Source organism: Lethenteron reissneri, chromosome 9 (assembly GCF_015708825.2).
Source record: "Lethenteron reissneri isolate LAM-NWPU_2019-01 chromosome 9, ASM1570882v1, whole genome shotgun sequence".
In the NCBI taxonomy this organism is placed as follows: Eukaryota; Metazoa; Chordata; class Hyperoartia; order Petromyzontiformes; family Petromyzontidae; genus Lethenteron; species Lethenteron reissneri.
Genome location: NC_083787.1, coordinates 8,942,567 through 8,963,500, shown reverse-complemented (window position 1 = coordinate 8,963,500; position 20,934 = coordinate 8,942,567). Strand labels below are relative to the sequence as shown.

Sequence of the window (20,934 nt, the reverse complement as noted above, 5' to 3'; positions counted from 1 at the left end):
TTGCTGGAGGGGTTACCCCCCCCCCCACCTGAAAATCCTGGCTCCGCCATTGGACAGATCATCACCCGTTTTCCTGCAAGATTATCCCTTGGGTCGCACCTTGTTCACAGTCTCAGGTAATGTGGCAATTCACAATTGATGTTTGGGTTAGGCCACGTAATGGCCTGACCAAATTTGTGTCGTAAGACCCTCCACCGCCCGACATGGACAAAAAAATGTAGTTGTCGCGTGTGTACCAGCGGCTGTTGTTTCGGCTCGCTCACCGGTGAGTTGAAGAACAATTCTCACGACCAAACTCAGCGGAAATTAGTTGCGTTTCACTTCAAACTGCATCAAGCATCTTCAGGGCAAGATCCAGAGAGAATAAAATGCAGGTCATTTAATTTTAACCCATAAATAAATGAATTTGCAGAGAAAATCTAGATATTAGGATGTGGGAAATTACTACGTTTTATTCTGTGTTAAAAAAAATTAGCAATTGCAGCATTTAATGCAGACTCGATATGAGCTGCTTGTAAATTGAAATGAAAATGTAATTGTATTACAACATGTTAAATAGGTTTTTTATGCACCGACCCCCTAAGACAATGAATGTATCTTGACAGTAAATCATTTATTGCAGTTACATTAAATTTTAGTCAAATGTTAATGAGGTAGGTCGATGCTCTTTGAGATTAAAATCTTTCAATGCAATAATATCAAGGAACGAAAAAAACATGCATATGCGAGGATTCTGTAACACTATCCAACAGTTGACTTCAGAAGTATTTAAATTGCGATAATGAATCATCTTGATCAGTTATTATGCCTCCGTATTAGACAGCCTGGCAGAGAAAATACATTAACACTTTTAACCAGAGTTGAAAAGCATGAAGCATAAAAAGAATTCCACCCCCCCCCCACCCCCCAAAATTACAAAAAAATATATATATACCGTACTTACAAATGTTAACCCATGCAGCAAATAAAAAAAGAAGAATCAGACTACACTGGTGCAGAATGTAGCTTAACAGAAGATGCAATAATATTATCCGTAACTTGGACAATCCACACTGACCTTTCTCCACATTTGTTTTGAGGTTTGGGATTATGAAAAAAACAATTAAGGTAAATTCTATTTAAATAACTACATTAAATTACCTGTGTGTGACAAATATGAGACCTTGCTCTATTGGATGCCGATGACTTAGAACAGGCAATACATTTAACTGGGTTAAACTAACGGATCTCCAAGAACATGTTTGCACGAGAGTTGATGCTAGATATGAAGCTTTCGTGACTGCAGGAATCCATACTCTATGGTTCTTTCGATAAAGTCACGTAGGTAGAAAAAGAAAATAAAAGTAAAATAAAAAAGTTGTATATTTAATAATAATTAATATTTTATTTTATTTTTCTACCTACGTGACTTTACCAAAAGAACCAAAGAGAAAAGTTGACACTCCTTTAAAGCGTGTTATATAAACACACTGACTAAACCAAGCCTTCGGAAGGGAGTTATCCAATACGGTCTACCTTTTAGCTGCAAATGATTTCCTAATCAAACCACAATTGAGCATACATAATAAAAAAAACATTTCTTAAGTGCATTCACAGAATAATATCAATATGTTGTCATGCTTCCATTTCAGTTACTGACAAATGGTCGTCATTTGCAGATGTCATTGCCCTGCCCCCACCATTCCATGATGGGTTAAGCTTGAAAACTGACTGGGTAATTCTTACGACCAGTGGAATTCAGCTTATCAGCTTCCACTACAATAAGTTTTCATGGCATTTTATTAAACGTACATTACAAGGTAATGTCAGGAAGGCATTGTGTTACAATTGTATCGTTTCCTGACTGCAAAGAACGGAAAACAGGTGGCAGGTTTACATTGTAATACAAATACAAACATACCAGAGATTGCATTAAAACTTCTGCATTTACTGAAAGCAATGTCCGTGCATGCATTGTAAACTCAAAACAGCAAACAGGGAATGTGGATTACATCTTCTTGTGCCTCTGTCTGATGGTACATCATAGCTACCCCCCCCCCCCCCCCGCTGCAGAATATTCCATCCCCGCTCTCCCAGGACCTTGCCCTCACACGACTTTCACAATGCAGGCATGCAGTCTCGAAACCCATTCCAGTTTCCACCGGGTTCGATTCCCAACTCGGGTGCCTACCTCTGAGGAGTGTGGAGGTTCTCCCCGTCTTGGATGTGCTCTGTTCTCTGGTTTCCTCCCATAGATGACGATCATAAACATACAATGCAACTTTATTAGTCACAACATCATAATGCTGAAACATTACCTGCAAATTACTCAATTGGGATTACACACGGCGACATCAGCACCTACTGCAAAAAAAAAACGTCTTGAGACCTACCAGTTACGCTGTGGTTTTTTTAGCTATGGGAGGAAACTGGAAACCCCAGAGGAAACCCATGCAGAACAGGGGGAGGACATACAAACGCAACACAGAAAGGCACCCGAGGCAGGAATTGAACCCAGGCGCTTCTTGCCATGATTCACAACGAGCGTTACCACTGCGTCACCCTTACACCCGAATCAATCGCCAGCAGCCGCCCAGAGAAGAACCTCGGATCTCAGCGGTACCAGCTCAGCATGCGTCCCTCTTGAGCCATCGGGACACTTCTTGAAATGATGTTTTAATAACCTTACACTTTAATAAAAATCCAAGTTCCCTTAGACACATTTAACAATGTGACTGAATTTTGATTTAAAGCTTTCCTGACTGCAGGGATTCATATTCTTGGTTCTTTCGATAAAGTCACGTGGAAGGGAAATAATAAAATAATAAAAATATTAAACAAGAACATTTTATTGCTGTGAATTTCACACCTGATGATGATTGCTTGTGTTGCAGTCGAAACGTGAGGATTTTTATTGTTTAATATTTAGTTTATTATTTCCCTTCTACGTGACTTTACCGAAAGAACCAAGAAAAATGTGTGACTGGTGAAACCCAGCATGTGCCACCAATGGTCTGAAGTAGAAGGCTCGCGTTATCGAGAGTTGACAGAGCAGCATGGGTGCAGATGGTAAAGTAATGTACCTACCCCCTCAGCATCGAGCAATGTGGCACATTCCACTCACCACGTCAAAAATATAACAACACATTTCAACGAGCATTTATTTTAGTCACTTTAATTGGACTTAGTAACTACAAAATGCAGAAGGAGATAACTTTGGTTTGAACACAAATGGTGTGCAATACGAGACACGCAACTGGAGTATAACCAACACAATACGGCAGCTTGGATTAACTTTCGGGAGCGATCGTCAACTTTCAACGTGGCTCCACTTGAGTCAGGAGGGTGCAATTCAGCGATGTCACTATGTTGAGATCATCGCTTCCTCCAGCTGTGGTCCGCAAGGCCAGCGGGAAGTGGTCTCGGTGACACGGTCACACGGTCACGGATGCTGCAATTTTTAATTTCGAAAAAAAATGTGGAGGTGCATGGTGCTCCGCAGAGATTTGGTTGGGAACCTCTGGCTTAGAAGCGTCCGATGTAATCGATGCCTGAATATTTCACGGGTATTCAAAGGTTACTTTTAGGGATTTAGGACCGAAGACTGCACCCTCCTTCACCGCAATGGAGCCAAGATGTTGTGCGAGTAATCCTCTCGCGTCTCACAAAAGTGTCGGGGTTAGATAAGTAAGCAGAACCAAATGATATACTTCCAATCATGCAGTACTACGTTTTTAAACAATTATGTTAATAACAGTACGATTCTAAAATAAACTTAAGATGTAATTTGACATCAATAATATTAATCATCATCAATCTTGGTCAAGCTGCTTTTGGATGAATGCCTCCCCCCCTCAACCCTCCACCATCTCTTACGATCCCACAATATAACATCGATAAAATTAAGACACAACAAGAGACATCTTAAAAGTAAACACTACTACTTAACATAAACGAATTAATTTGAAACACAAAGTGCATTTGGTCCTTGGTCTTAAGACGTACTTTGATTTGAATGTCACGACGAGCAAACGGAACCTCCACATGGAATGGAATGGAAGGTGGCCAACACACTTTGGGAATGGTACATCAATGACAGGATTCATATCGATAGAATAACTTTGAGTACTTTAGCCACACTAATCATATTTTATATTCCGGTGTTATGTTCCGTAAAACATTTAAAGTGAATTAACTCTCACCTGGATGATCGACCGTCGTGATTTAATGTGGCCAATGATACTGCACTCAGAAATAAAACGCCAACAGCCAATCTGTACTTCCCTTGCAATAGGTTTGTCCACCACTGATCAGAGGTCGCAATCGGGTACCCGATACCCGTACCCTACCCGATACCCGTACCCTACCCAATACCCGGCCGGGTACGGGTAGCCGGGTATCGGGTAGGGTGCGGGTACCCGTTTGCAACCCTGGTGCGGCCGGGTACGGGTACGGGTAAGGAATCAAAGCCCGTTTGCGACCTCTGCCACCGATGTATTATACAGGATATGGGATAATTCAGCTCTGAAAGACAAGCTGAGTTTAGCTTCCTTGACTATCAGCCACATTTCTTGTCCCAAGTAAACAGCAGTTGGTGCATTTAAACGTCCTTGAATTTATTTTTTCTCCGTGTGTTTCTACAGAATGGCTATAAAAGGGTGTAGTTATTCTGGTCACTGCAGCACAATTTCCTTGACAGGTCACCCATGGCAACAACAAACATCCTGCGGAGAGATCATGCCTTGTACAAAATTATTGCGGGATGTTTTGAAATTATAATTAAATCGCCTTGAAAATGGTCCTCTGTAAATGCTAACATCCGAGTATTCATTTCTTTATGAACAAATTCACGTCAGAAAAGTTCTCAGGAAATGAGTTGAAAATGTGATATTTGAGATCCAACGTAAAGGTGCTAATCGTAGCAGCAGTGACAGACGCAGCACAGATTTTCTCAATATCTCGACTAAAATTAAGTGTTACTGTCAGGGACCCAACTGTTTGCCTTACATGTAATAGTAATTTCCAAGCAATGTAATGCTATCAATATTGTTTTATTTTAGAAAATCTACCGTACTAATCCCCGCAACCGAAATGAAATATTTACCGTGGGATATACAACCGCTTTGAATTCAAGCGCAACTGGGCATTTCTAGAGGAAGTTTTGAAGCACTGCTGTTCGTGACCGACCCACCATGAGACCCACCAAGGAGTGGTTGAGGGGAATGCCAAATGGCTCGGCCGTGTAAAGCCGAGAGATTTAAAAACCACGTGTACACGAATAGGTTTTTGTAATATCCTGAAACTCCTATTTTAATAGACCCTTGGATCAAAGTTTGACTTAAATATACCTTTGCTATTGTACAGTTTGAACACAGCAGCAGATAGTGACTAGCCTGAGGAAATGATAATGTGACAGGACAGACTGCATCTAATGGTGTTGTTTATCCAGCAGGTCAGGTCAGGTCTTTACATGGTAGAGCGTCTTTCTACATGGAAATGTGTATATAAACACCCGCAGCGTTTGGTGAAAGAGTCCACGCACAACACGCAGTGAAAGCCCCTGAGATCACCCGGGTGGAGTCGGCTCGTGGCCGGGGGTCAAGTTGAGGGATTGCGGAAATGTCATTAACCCCACTGCGCAGGTGTTCGCGGTCGTGCTGGACAGCTCTCCGGATGTGTTTACTGGTTGTTACCGCACACGTTGTCCGGCGTGACGCTAGCTCCCTGGCTTCGTGTGAAGAAGAAGTGGGAGTGGCTGCTCCCGGCATGTGAAGCGAAACGTCAAGACGCCTTGCCGGACAATATCAACAACAACGACGCAGCCGGGATCCGAGAGCACTCCGCAGAGGTGTTACCGACCCTGCCTCTCGTAGTCGTGGCATCAATAACTTTACCATTTAAAAAATAAACCATTAATTTCTCAACCAATAAAGATCGTCCAAACCTGTTTTTAGGACACGTTTTCTTCGGACTTAAAAACATTTTCCCACCTTAAAGTATCAAGAGTTGCTCACATTCACAGCGCTGGTGCGGATAAAAAAGCAATAAACGTGTTCTAATTGGGTTTCAATGCAAAGTTCAAATTAGTTCCGAATGTCACGTACCCGAGCGAATACTCGAGGTGTGTTCACGACACGAATATTGAGGCCGTAAAAAACCCTCCACACCTTCCCTCCCACAGTTCAATAAAATGGCAATGATTCAGGCTTGCGATCCAAGAATCAATTATTTTCACGTTGTTTCTATCCTGTGTCTCATGTCCCATCTTTTTTGTACAGTCTTGTGCACTCCATTAGCCGACATTAATAATTCCCATGAATATTCATAAAATGTCAATCATGTATTCGTGTACACCCCGTTAGATACATGTCTCAAAAACTGGCACCGCATCTTTGCAGTCCATGCAACTAAATTCAAATTGGATGTTTTAGGCCAAATAATGCGGAAAGGTGATTTCCAATATCCAGCCATTTGCAGCTCTCCAGCCATTCACCACTCTCCAGCCCTAACCGATGGCTTCCGTCTACTTCTGGAACATTTAATCTCTCTGTTGCATTGCCCCCCCCTGGTATTTTCCCCTGCATCCCCATTTAGTAACTCAAGCCGTATGCAAGTTGTCAAAATACAGCGTTTTGTGGTGTTTCTAACCTTCAGAAGCTGTACATATTCATTCAGTACTACATCAGCTGAAGCATTTTAAAATATATAGTTTGCGGTCAAAGATTAGTTACATATTACATTCACTTTGACTACAACCTTACAGAATTTCATGACAGCATTAACGATAGCTGTTACAACCCTTTTAAAATGTTAACATCAAGTTTTTTGTTTGTTCTGTAACAACTTTCACCCAATATTTACCACAAGACGCTGATCATGGTGACATGCTCATCAGAAGCTACACAACATAAAACGTCACGTGGGCTCTCATACTACTGGAAGTGTGGACTGGAGATGCCACACTAATGCGGCGTGGAGTGATTTTTCCAATTATCATGATGCTTGTTCACCCAGGAAAGCGTCGCCAAGGCTCAAGACACTTCTTCAGAAGGTTCTTGTCCAAGTTTCTCATTAAAGGAGCTATGTTGATGCCGTGTGCCATTCCGAATCGAGTCATTTGGAGGTCATATATCAGTAATGGGGATGTTGGCCAATACCAGTTACATCGCTTGTGGGTTTCAGTCATGGAAAGAAACTGGAGAACCTGGAGGAGACCCATGCAGAACAGGGGGAGGACATACAAACGCCAACACAGATAGACGGCCGAGTTGGGAATTGAACCCGGACACTTGTTTCTGCGAGGTGCGACGAGTGTTGCCACTGCCCTGCCACCCTGCGCCACCCAGATTGATTGGGGCCTCGCACTGAGGGCACCGAGCGGAATTTTCACCCTTGGAGCCAGGGGTATATGCTGCACATATTCGGTAATTTAACCATTCTCTGGGAGTGTACACGTTGTGCTGGCTTACATCACCTACTCGGCAGTGATTTTTTTTTATCCAAATTTCCATTGGAAGTTTACCTGCAATTTTGTAAAAAGTGCTCGTGCAATTTTAGACTACTCGGTGACTAGGCATCGTACTCATCACATGTAATCGCTTGTTAAGTGATCAATCCAAATATTTTTTGTTGAAATATCAACAAACTTGTTTACTTAAGTAGGATTCCTCTTACCCACGACTTCTGTCACCTATAGGGTCCATGAGAACTCCTATTATTGGCTGCCCCCGACACCCACATTTACGTGCGATAATTTACAGAACATAAAATTTGCGGACAATAGGATCCGTGACACTCGTCCCCCCCCCGCATCGCCGCAGACGACAGGAGCTCTGTCACCGGCCGGGCTCCTGATGCTACACGTTGCTCAGCACCTCGGCGACGAGCTTCTGCAGCGCGTCAGCGCGCATGCGGCCCGTCTCCAGCACCTCGGCGTGGTTGGCTGTCTTCTCGGTCTCGTAGTCCAAGACGGCCTCGTTGGTGATGAGCGAGATGCCGAGCACGCGGAGGCCACAGTGCTTCGCGATCAGCACCTCGGGCACCGTGCTCATGCCTGCACGCACGCACACACACACGCACGCACACACGCACGCACACACACATGCACGCACACACACACGCACGCACACACACACACACGCACGCCAGCGTCAACACAGACCACGGGAGACGCGGCGGACACCTGACTCACAAGTGGAAGATCAAAGACGCTCTCCTGTGTGCGACAGTGGCTACGCGTGTAACCACGCACTACCCCAAGCGTACACGTCACGGCGGAGGGTGGATGGTGTCCACAATCGAATGGGCGAATCACCTACAACGGAATCTCTTAAGAGTTACCGATGATTAGCCATACAAAGGATGAAGACCGGCGTAAAATCTGTAGCGCTAGTCGACTTTAATGTGAGCAGTGGAGCCAGCTACGCAACCAATACAGGGAGGGGGAGTGCGTGTGTGCGTGTGTGTGGGGGGAGTAATATTGTAGCGGTTAGCGCGCTGCGCTACGAACCCGGCGGCCTGAGTTCGATTCCCCCTTATGGCTAACAACAGTGACGATTATCTGAACCGGTCCTGGATCAGCCCTAGGTAGACTCTGCCTTAAATAAGTACCTGGTTCAGTTGTGTAAACATAGCCACTGAGGCGTCAAAGATCGGACATGGTGCTCACCACCCACTCCATCGTGTGCCGTGCCACCCTTCATAGGTGCTCGCGAACAGCACTTGCCCCAACAGTCTGTTAAAGGCTATAGAGGGGATCTTTGTCTTTGTGAATGTTTGTGTGTTAATGGTGGGTGCTCGCTAACAGCTACAGCAGCCAACGAGCACTTAGGGCAAGTGCCGCTTGTGTGACGAGGACGAATGCGTTTCGCACGCTCGTCAGCAGGTAGGCGCTAGAGAATTTCCTGGTGGCGCGAGAGGGTTTCCAGGTGGCGCTTTTAACGAAAACCAAAAGCGGCCAAAAACTGAACCGGTTATTCGATGCAATGGGGAGGGGCGGGCAACCGGTTGTGGCAAAGCTCACCAGCCAACTAAGTACGACCCCTAACCAACTATCCAACCAGCACCTATCACTCCCATTGACCCTTTTATCAACCCCACCTCCAACAAATATGCCAGGGTCTCTTTTGTCATGTTTGCTTTTGATGCATTCACAATGTCAGCCACGCGAGCGACGAGCGCGCTCACGGCACCTCCGATTAGCACGGTTGGCTACGTACGCTTCGAAAGAAGCTCACAATACAGCACGTACATACACAGAGGCCCAAGCAACGGACACATGCGGCGACGAGCCCCTTACCAACGGCGTCGGCGCCCAGGGTGATCATCATGCGGCACTCGGCGATGGACTCGAAGGCCGGGCCGGTATTCATCACGTAGACGCCCTCGCGCAGGAACTCGCCGAAGCCCAGCGTGGTACCCACCTTCTTCGTCAGCGCGCACAACGAGCGGTCGTACGCGTCGGAGACGCTCGGGAACCGAGGCCCAAACCTGTCGGGATGCGAAGGATCGTGAGTGTCGCCCGGCCTGACATCCAGCCCGCAACTGTACTCCCGCTGCGCTGATCCCTGCACGGTCATCGCCGCGGTGACCTGGCATCGTGACCTGGCATCACGTGACCTGGCATCACGTGACCTGGCATCACGTGACCTGGCATCGTGACCTGGCATCGTGACCTGGCATCGTGACCTGGTATCACGTGACCTGGCATCACGTGACCTGGCATCGTGACCTGGCATCACGTGACCTGGCATCACGTGACCTGGGATCACGTGAGAACGTCACTTGACGTCTGGTGGATGGCATTTGTTAGTTTGCTCACTGCAGAGCGTCTGGCTCCCCGGACTTAAATAAGCACTGGACGGCTCTCCGTTTGCAGTCCTGGGCCAGCGGAGAAAATTCCACACTGCCATGGCAAGAGCCGGTCTCTCTCCCCAACTACTGTTCATATCCTCCCACACGCTGGTACTTAATATAATGACCATGTAAAGATGACGGGCTGAAGCAATCACTGCAGATTGTATCAACCTGGTAACCTGCCCACTCTTCAGTTATCCCATGGGGCAGGAGTGGGGATGCTATGGGACGTTAGTGGATGTTTGCGGGACGTTAGTGGGTGATTGGTGATGTTGGAAGTTGTGACAGGATGCGGTGGGATGTTCTCCTGGCTCTTACTTCTCGATGTTGGGTCCCAGCAGGGGGTTGTTGCCGGCCAGGCCCGGCAGGTTGATGTGGTCGCGAATGATCATGATGTCGCCCACTTTAAATTCCTTGTTGAGGCCACCGGCCGCGTTGGTGACGACCACGGTGTCCACGCCGAGCAGCTTGAACACGCGGATGGGGAACGTCACCTGCAGAGAGAGACGGAGCGAGTGCTCGCAGCCTGTGACGTGTCTGCTGGCGGCTAAGCACGTGACCTGTGATCCAGCACTTGTGGAGTCAGCGAGGGTGGGCGACTCGCCAGGAGAAGGCGGAACAGCAAAGTGCCGGCTAATCTCCATATGACCCTTCTGTGCGTGTTATGACTGCCAGGTTGTCTGTTTTATTATGACGGCCACACAGTTGCAGAGCACAGGTCCAAAGGCCGGTAGGGTCAAGCGGCCACTAAAGTTGCAATCGATAAAGAGATAACACGATTCTTGACTTGAGCAAGGTAATTATGCAGTGTGGGGGATGAAGCACAAAGGATAAGTGTTTGTGACCTGCAGTGTGGTGGCTAAATTATTGGGCTATTGAGTGTGGGTGAGTGCGCTTGGGCAGCGGTGGTATAGCGGTTAACAAGCTGTACTACGAACCTGGCCAACCGAGTTCGATTCCTGCTCATGGTTAACAATATTGACGATTATCTGGACTGGCCTGGGCCTCCCCTATGTTGACTCAGCCTCAAATGAGTACCTGGTGCGGTGTGTAAACATCACCACTAGGGAGACAAAGGCTGACAGGTATGGTGCTGGCCACCCACCCCTTCGTGTGCTGTGCCAGCCTTCATAGGTGCTCCCTAACAATACTTGCCCTAACAGTCTATTAAAAGGCTAAATGGGGGATCTTTGTCTGGGTGAGTGAGTAGTCGAGAGAGTGGTGGAGTAAGTGAGTTAGCTGCTGTGACCTGCAGTGTGGTGGATAAACAATTTGTGGTGGATGAGACAAAACAGTCCATGTCTGGTCGACCGAGTGCTCAACGATTGACGTTTACAGGAAACAGTAACCATGTTAATAGCAGTAGCAGCTGTAGAAGAGTGATAATAAGACGACTGAGCACCAGCGAACGAGTAACCGGAAGTGGATTAGCGAGTGCCAGATCATCGGTCGAGCCGACTGCACGGTGCAGAGCGGAAGCTGGTGGGGGACGGCACCTTGCTCATGGAATATCCCTCGTAGGCGTGGAAGCGCCCCTGCATGCACACGCACGTCTTCCCGCTGAGCTTGCCGAACACGAGGCGTCCCACGTGCCCCTCCACTGCACCGGCAGACACAAAGAGAGCGTGACGAGGTGAGCCCCGCAGGAACGCCGAGTCGATGGAGCTCACGCACACGGGTGGCGAGGGGGGTGGAGTCGTGTGCTCGCAAAGAGATGGATTTTTTTAATTATTATTTATGTTTTTCACGAGAGCTGGACCACGTTTCAGATTCGATTTTACGTTCAGCCAATACCACTGTTGCCCAAACATCGTAATGTAGGACGACAGAGCTTGGGCGATTGTTGGCGTCAATTCTGGCTGCCTTCAAGTGCCACGCCTCCCAGAGCTGCACCTATTACCTGCGGAGGGCAAGTGGCCAATCCACAAATCCATTAGGATGTGAATAGCCAACATCGCTAACGATGACGACGACGATGTGGCATACACGATACACACAACGCACTCTACAGTCCCAACGGGCACCGCACGCGGTGTGGACACCACACGTTGTATCTCGTGTGCCTGCGTGTATGCACCCGCCTGCCCGCCTGTGCATGCGTGCGTGTGCGTACGCACCCGTGCTTTGCGGGAAGTTGGGGATGTCGGAGTAGGGGAAGGACTGCTGGTCCTCCAGCATGTCTGCAAGACCGCCCAGGCCCGAGCCCAGCACCATCCCCACCTTTGGCCGGTGTTTGGTTTTCGAGAGCAGCCAGTCGGCCGTCACCTTGTAGTCCTCGTAGCGGTACCTGATGAGTAACAACAATACGGTCGGCGGGGAGGTACAGCAACAGGTTTGACCAAGCGCAATAATTTGCTCATTTGTCCAGGAAAGCCATTCCGAGTTGCGAGACTCATTTTCAGGAGGGTCCTGCATTGGGTGTTCATTTGAAGATGTATGCAGCCAATAAATGAGCGTTATTACAAGTGGGAGAAAACCCATGCGCGTGAGGGGGGAAACACTCCATCCCCGTGCAGATATAAACAGATGGCGACTGCCTTCTCCTGGTGAGCCAGAGCCATTCTTATCACTGTATCAGGATTGACGACTGTGGTGTATTGATAAGATGTAATATAAGCACATTTCCTGTCATGCATTATTTAACAGATAAGATTAATGCAAGTAAAAGGTTAAAATGCAACCTTTTGTTTCGGTGTTTACTCCGGAATTTCGGTTGCAAAGTCAACAGTGCGAATGGGTGTCAAAGAATGTCCACTCTTCACTGGATTGTGACTGCACGGATTATTTCTGAGACTGTGCCACACAGAAAGGGCAGCTGCACCGCGCCAGCTTATTTCCCTTCTTTCCCCATGAAGTACAGACTGAACAAATGTTAATTACCATAATCAATTTGAATATCAGTGCGATAGGTACGTTTAATTGTGCACGAGCGATTATGCACTTGGCTCACCGACACCGCAGAGTCACGACCGATTCGACATGCGCCACGAACGCGCACAAATAAATAAGATTCTGAATTCCAACCGTGTTTTTTTTCTCGAATCGTGACTAATTCCTGGAATCGTGGGAGGGGTCTGAATTACCGAACGTGCGGAGCTATGGAAGAAGTCAAAGTGGCAGCGTAGCAGCGCGCGAGGCAGCACACTCGTGCGTCCACGGCGTGCTTCGAGGCTTCACCACAAACGGCAAAACTCCCCCGTCGCCACGTGTGGCTCACGGTCACGGAGCAAGGCCGACCAAACCGCCGAATGTGGACTCATGTGTGGCAAGCAGAGCCACGCACGTGTGAGCTCTCAAAGAGACCCACGGCCAGCTCCACCGATATCAGGCGTACGTTTCAGACACACGTTTCAGACACTTTAAAGATGTGGATAGTCACTGATTTTTCATTGATTACATTTTTAATTGATTACATTTTTCATTTACTTCATTAATATTTTTACCTACGTGACTTTACCGAAAATAACAAAGAGTATGAATCCTCGCAGTCACTGAAAGCTTCAAATATAGAACGTCAAGTGGCTCTTGAGCGCTGCGTATCAGCCAGTGAGGACTGTAATTTGTCCACTTATCTGGATAAGATAGACATTGTCGTAATATACCACTGCGCTAAACGACAATACCAGAGCCAGACCAACGAAACATCCTATCCAAGCCGGGATGGCCATGGTACGTTCTTTTGTGTACGTGTCAAACCATGGAATGCTTCCATAAACCCACAATTTCCCAAGCTTCAGATAATCACCCTCAAAGTGACGTTATGAGGATGATATTAAAATGTTTACTGTGAAGTTGCCCAATGTGTGGAACTGCCCATCCGGAGCCTTGCACAACCACACGCACGCATGCACACATTTCTTTCACGCACAAAACTGAATTGAGACTGTTCATATTAAACTTAGTCATGAAATATGCACTTTTAAATGTTTGTTGTTTGTAAAGTAGTGATGAGTTTACGTTCATATCGCTTGTGTTTGCTGTGGCAGACAAATCCTTGCTTGACAATTGTGGTTGTGTTTATGCCAGCAGAGCGACATTCCTATCCGTGCCCCTATTATCTGTGACTCATATTCTCCGAGACCCAAATCTTCCTGCAAAGACTCCTGTTTTTTTTCTTCCATCTTTTAATGTATAAAAGGCAAACCTGGGAGTGGTGACTCAGAAGGGATAAAATTCACCATAATACCCACATTAGATTACCAAAGACCACTTGAATAAGAGAGTTATATCACAAAAGGTGGCCACACAGTGCATGAACTCGCACAAATTACCCATAACACATTCCTGCGGAGGGAGCTGGTAGGAACGTTGGGTTGCTCGGTCAATGGCCAGGGTCAACGGCGGCGTGGTGTATTCCGCAAATATGCCCGACTGTGAGGGCGGGCACAAGCCAGCGTGAGTAGGTTAAACGTTGAGTTTTATAAGGGATTCTGAATATCACATGCATGCGAGTCTACAGCTCCACGGAAGCTCACATCAGGCAGGCGTGGTGTGTCACATGGACTCGTCACCAGAGAATGCCAACTCTACAGGAAGTGCGACGCAGTGATCACGCCACTCCGGGCTCTCTCTCCCTTCTCAGACAAACTTCGCGTGGCTGCATGTGGTCGGCCACTCCGCGATCGCATCCTGCTGCCGGCCCCAACGTGTTCAGGCCGAGTAGTTTACTTTTTAATAAACATGTTTTAACTTCTTCATACGGCTGACGTTGCTGTAGAGCATCAACTATAGCTTTACATTGAGGTGGTTGGGACAGATAGATTGCGTCAGGAGCTGGGGCGGGTGTTGTATCGCTGCTACGATGCCTCCTTCGTATTTGTAAATTGGGCACTGAGCTGTTTCAGCATTTTACTGAACCAAGCGTAATCAAAATAAACGTACTGTAGATCTTCAAAGTACCGTATAAACAGGGAAGTGGTACCAGTGTGTTCCCTACACCGCATGCTATGACCCGAATGACTCGCGATTAATTTCTGGCCATGGCCGAATTGTGTGGCGAGTGATATAAATATCAATACTGGTTCTCGGTCAACTCTACTGACCTGCACTCACCAGAGTCGTGAGGTTTGGTCAAACAAACCTCCAGGACCAGCAAGTCCTGGGATAGACATTCATCCAGTAGTGGGTTACCAATTATAAATTATGACGTAAACGTTTATTATCTGTATTTTATTAAACAGAGCTAGCATCACGTTATCACAGTGATGTAAGCTGTTGCTCTACTCAGTGGGTGTGCTCAAGATATTCGATGCACATTACATTTTGTTTAATTAAATTGGTAGGGTTTTTCGTAGATATAACTTTAGTATATGCCGGTCACACCATCCAAAGTAAAGTCTCAGCATCATGTCGGGTTTCGTCACTTGCAGGGATTTCCGGTGGAATTCTAAAAGTACTGCGTATACTATATCCTTATATGGCAGCTTTGGTCTGGGGAGGAAAGGCTGTGATCACTGGTTTGGGGCAGTTATTTCTCGGTCATGTATAATGATAAGGCCACACCCTGCCATACACGGTTATGCGTGTTATTCATAACCACAGACATTTTTGGTTCCAGCCAGCCAAAAAAAATGTGACCGGACCACCTTGACCACGAGCGTGATGCGACGTGCCTGTTTGCACGGCGGCACGTAAACACAGGCCGATGTCACGGAGGACGTGAGTTGTATCGTCACCGGAGGCGGCAAAGCCACACGTGGCTGCCGAGCCCGTGCTGATACGAAGTCACGAGACGTACAGGAATGGCCATGTTCCATTCCACAGATGTCACACAACCATCCCTCAAACTGGCCGATTTTATTATTTTTTAAATGCATGGTCACCACGACCGTGTTTTTCGTATATTTTTAAGTTAATTGTTCCAACAGAGCATAGGTAGTTGCTCTGAAAAACAGCATGGAAAAAATACGTCACGAAATTAGACGCGGTTTTATCTTCATTGCCTTCTTGCAGATTTGTATAATTGTACGTGGTTGTAGTGACCATATAAGGTGAGCCCGCGTACCGTAAGACAGCCACGAAACCAATCCATTGAATTTGACAAACGCTCTCTTCTGCGGCTTGAACTGTCAGTTAAAAAAAATACCTAAATGACAAAAGGTAAATGCTAAATGACTATTTTTCTAAGGTATAATTCTATGACATTTATGCAAGGAACACATGAACAACAACGTTCACCCAACGTCAGGACAGGGAAATGTGAGTCACAGGGTTATTCAGCTAAAGTTCAGAATTTGTACTTTAAACGTAAAGTGCTTTAATTAAAACATTAATTGTAAATTTCCTACATTGTGAACAAGATTGAGTCCCCAAAGGGACATGGAGTTTTAAAAAGTACAAATATATTTTATTTTAAAAGAATGTCATTTTAATATCCATTAAGAAAAGGTTACATTTCTTTCCATCAATAAATCAGACTTCAATAGAAATATTGAACTCTCAATCCTCGTTTATATAACATATTTGGAGCATATAAAAACATGTCTATCCTGTTATGGAGATTTTATTTCCTGAATGTGAATATGAAAATATATTTTCAGACAGGATGTAAAATAGTAAGAAAAAAAGGCAAGTCCAAACCCGATGCCCTCACTTGTAAGAACAACACGCATAGCATTTTTGACAACCATTATTTGGGGGAAAATGTGTCATGAGCTGTAAAGATTGTGGCCGCATCGTCCCCTGGAGTCTCCAAACAAGCTCCAGGCCAGAGCGACGGAGAGGCCCCTGCTCCCAATACAAGTTCAAGTTCATGTACTAGGTGTAGCCCTGTGAGCCATTCGGCTCTTGAATCGGGTGCAACCGCAACAAAAAACAAAAACATGAAAAAAACCATCTTAAAGTGAATATGTGACTAAGTGCAAACAGAAAATCCAAGGAAAGACAGCAAAATATTGCAGAAAAAAATCACCGTACACCAACGCTGTGTGCAAAAATCCCAGTGGGATGCAAGTCAAACAACCAACAACAACCACAAGACAACTTAGATTAAGGCCATCAGTATAACTTTGTACTACAACAAACAAACATGGCTAAACCAATACACTTTTCGAAATCACCAAAATAAAGCCATGAAAGCAATGACATCGCGGACCTTTTGCGACTTGCAGGACAGAACAAGAGGAGTTTCACCGCAACAAATACCCAACTGCCTTGTGTGCATGACCCTTCTACAACAATGACCACCAGATTAACGGGACGTTTCGTACGTTAGACAAACGAACTCAACTCTTGTCAATGTATTTTTTAGCAACCGTTAAATAGAGCGTGTCCTGCAAATGTGGAGTATGTTTCAGCACTGTAGGCTACACATTACTCTTTTATTGCCTCGTCCGCGTGGCCAGACAGACTTCCGGCACATTCACCGTTTTGGCTACCGATTTCAAGTTATTATAGTGTATGAATTATGGACAATGGTTGTTTATAAAATGATGGATTTTAAGTATTTGTTGCATTTCTTACATGAAAAGAAAACATGTGGATCGCTGTTAAACAAAGCAATGTGTTGCTCAATGAGTACAGAGGCAATGCATCATCTCCTGTTGACAGACCAGAGACATAAGATGGGTTTTTTTGGGTTAGATCGATCTAATGCAAAAATAACTCTGCTATGGATAATATTGGTGGCGAAAGCCTACGTGTTAAACAGACCTGAGTGAGTGATGGAAATTCCACATTCTTATGGCAGGGGGGGGGGGGCGAGTCACTGTTGAATTCTCCCCAAAAGAGGGGCTGAATCAACCCCTAAACTAGATGTTCAAACCAACCTTGCTACAGGGTCGGTTACATTCCTGGCCCTCCACGGCACTGAATATTCATTTCTGCTCGCGTCGTGTAGATAATATCACGCATGTATTGTATATACGGCGACTGTGTACGAGAAGCGCACTAACGATTAGCACGGTTGGCTACATACGGTGCGAAAGAAGTCCAACATACACGCATACAGCCGTATCAGTGACATGCACGCTGTTAATGTATTTATTTTTGCGATCGCCATTCAAACAGCGGTGACTCGTGCGATTCGTCGAGCGCTCTGCTCTGCACGTGAACATTTCTAGGCGCAGTAAAGCGACGCTCATACAGCGGCACAGCGTTTATGGTGTTTACGCTCTTTTAGAGACCATTCCCACCCCTCCACCGCCCTCCTCGCGAGTGACCATTCGTCGTTTCTTCCACAGTCCCGCCGCGATTTGCTCGTGACAGTCCACTCTGCCCACGGCCGAGAATTGCGGTGACGCACTAACAGCTGCTATGTCGGCTTCAACCCCAAAACAAAGTTGTGGAGTTGGACTCTGTCATACCAATGTGGGCTTGGTGAGACAACTTCCTCGTGCCCAACATTTTTCCAATCTCCACCTCCCCCCCCGTCACTAACCATTTCACTATCGTAAGCTAGAATTAAAATGTGAACACCAACTATATCCGTAAACGGAGCCCTCTCTTAAAGCTTTTGTCTAACCCTGTGCCTAAAGTCTACTACCGAGTCCTTACATATTAAAATTTAAGCGTCTAAGGTTAAAGTCCAATAGTCAAAAACACTACCCTAAAACTCTAAAAGTAAATATATGCATTATATGATTCGTGACGTTTCAGGCAATGGCCCTTCATAGCACATGTAAACATCCTCCTGGTCATTCAAAAGTTCAACTCACTATTTGGCGATGCAGCGTTGTCAGTGGCACACAATCACAATAGCCACATGTGCTATGAATAAGGGCCATTACCAGAAAAGTTGCCAGTAATATATTTCAAAAAAAAATGTTGATCCTGGGCGGTTTCCCCACTCTCCCCCCAGCTCCGTCCTTGCTACACCCACTGCCTACACCCATATCCTTATCCCCATATAAGCACTACACTGGCCACATCATAATAAACCCTGCACATCGCAGTTACAAGATAGCTTTACCTCCAATAGTTCCAATCCAAGTACGCACTGGAGTCACTTCATATCCATAACTCAACCACGTCACCACGCACGCACACGCAGGCACGGTTACTGACGCGCCACAACCGCCATTCGCTTGTGCCAGGCTAGGTGCACCTTGAGGCGACGTGAAGTGTCTAAGGCTCGCTGACAGATCACGGGGCAGACCCAGGTACCATGGGTTGACTGACTGAAATGACTGGCAGATGCACCACCTGTGATCCTCACTGTGCCTTCTTACTGCGTTTTATCCACCCAGGGCTCCGCTCGTTGTTGTGAGCGTCGCTCCTCTACATTCCACTTTATTGAAGGTTGACTGCCTCCAACTGCCCTAGCTTCCTCTACATAGACCGATATTGACACCGTTGGTATCGGTAATCGACAAGTCCGATTAGCTCCACATCCTCCTACACGACAATCATTCCCTCTCTTATCTAGACCGTGCCGCGCCCGTTCAAACAGCGCCCGCGTTCCGGCTCAACCGAAGCTGCTTGGCCACGCGGTGGCTGGGCATGCGGGCTACATGACCCAGCCAACGCAGCCTTGCCTGCCGGAGGAGCTCACCGATTTGATTTTGTCCATACTATTTCATGGATCCGTGAGCTACTCACACACTCCAATCCCATCAAACTAGCAGGGTGGATCGTAGGCAGCGTCGCCTGAATGTTTAGAACCGGCGCAGATGTCCCTTCAAAGTGGATCGCGCTCAGTTTCGCAAGCGTTGCGAGCGTCGTGTGGAGCGCCAAGCCAAGGTAGCTTCTTCCACACCGCGTTACGCAGCTGACGGGAGGAAAAACGCCGCTCGACCGATTCGGAGACATCCGCTGCGAAGCCGGAGCCGGCCATGAGCAACACTGCGTGGGAATCGTGACTGTCGACAGGAGAGCGCGCAAGATGCACACAAATGGCAACACGAGAGAGGTTAACAGTGAAGCGAGCAAAACATAAACCAAGAACGCCCGTATCACCTTCGACAGGCTGCTTGGGGCAAGTGCTGCCGGCGCGTAGCACCTATGAAGGCCGGCACGGCACACAACGGGGGTGGGGAGGTGGTCACCATCACACGCGGCCGCCTTTGTCTCCTCGGTATTAAATGAAGCGCACACACACACACACACACGCGCGCACACACACACACACATACGCGGCGACTCACGTGTGCTGATCCTTGGGATGCATCTCTCCCGACAGTACGCGAATAGTGTAGTAGTCTTTGCCTGTCTGTGTGTGCCTGTGTGTGTGTACGTGCGCGCGCGTTTGACAGGATTCTCGTCCCACGTGTTTCGTCTTCCGCCACGTGGGGGGCACGGCCCAGCACGCCGCTCGAGCTGCTCGCCCATTGGTGGAGTCGGAGGAGTGGCCGAGTGACGTCACGGAATGTGTGCGTGAGGGTCGTGGTTGTGGGGAGCGGTGACTCCCCCCCTAGGTCGACTCAGCCTCAAAATGAGTAGCTGGTGCGGTGTGTAAACATCGTCACGCGGGAGGCAAAGGCGGTCGGGCGTGGTACTGGCCACCCACCCCTTCGTGTGGCGTTCCGGCCTTTGTCTATGCTCGCTAACAACTTGTTGTGAAGGCGACACGGGGGATCTTTGTATTCGCAGTTACCCACGGTCACGTAGTTTTGTCGAACCAGGCAAGAACTCGAGAGAGACCTGGAGGAGATAATATGTTAGCGACTTGGGGCGTTAAGTCTGGCATCAGAGGGGACTATGCGTGCATTGTTGCCATATAATTTGCGATTCGATATTACATCCATATTAGAGGTTTTTTTTGGGTTAGATCGCGTTAATGTATAAATGTGTCGTTAAAACCCGCCACCACCCGACACAGCCAACTAGTAAGGGTTGTCACGTAAACAGAATGTGCCAATTCGTCACTACTACAGCACACCGGTGTGTTGGAGAGCCAAGCCGCAACATTTACAATCTGATCTTGATTTGAAGCTTTCGTGACTGCAGGAATTCATCCTCTTTGGTTCTTTCGGTAAAGCCACGTAGGCTGGTTCAGCAGGTCCACTGCTCGATTATTTTTTTCCGCCCGAGGACGACCGCTTGTGTTGCGATCGAAACGTCGTGATTTTTTAAAATTCTATTTCTTTTTCTACCTACGTGACTTTACCGAAAGAACCAAAGAGTATTTACAATCTGAGTACGACGTTTCGCCAGTAATTACAA

At 46.9% G+C, this 20,934-nt stretch overlaps 1 protein-coding gene across 3 annotated transcripts in view; it reads right to left on the bottom strand.

Annotated features, from left to right (window-relative positions):
* Positions 1–3,138: 3,138 nt before the first annotated feature.
* LOC133339556 (purine nucleoside phosphorylase-like) overlaps positions 3,139–20,934 on the bottom strand; it is a 42,951-nt gene continuing 25,155 nt past the window's right edge. For 2 of the 3 annotated variants that reach the window (XM_061547670.1, XM_061547678.1), the window contains exons 2-6: positions 11,952–12,121; positions 11,331–11,434; positions 10,153–10,328; positions 9,278–9,468; positions 3,139–8,032 (exon numbers count right to left, since the gene is read on the bottom strand). In XM_061547670.1, coding sequence (XP_061403654.1) covers positions 7,836–8,032; positions 9,278–9,468; positions 10,153–10,328; positions 11,331–11,434; positions 11,952–12,121 — 838 coding nt within the window. In that variant the 3' untranslated portion in view covers positions 3,139–7,835. Of the gene's footprint in view, positions 8,033–9,277; positions 9,469–10,152; positions 10,329–11,330; positions 11,435–11,951; positions 12,122–19,916; positions 20,066–20,934 lie in introns of those variants that run through there. The other variant, XM_061547664.1, reaches the window with a different exon arrangement.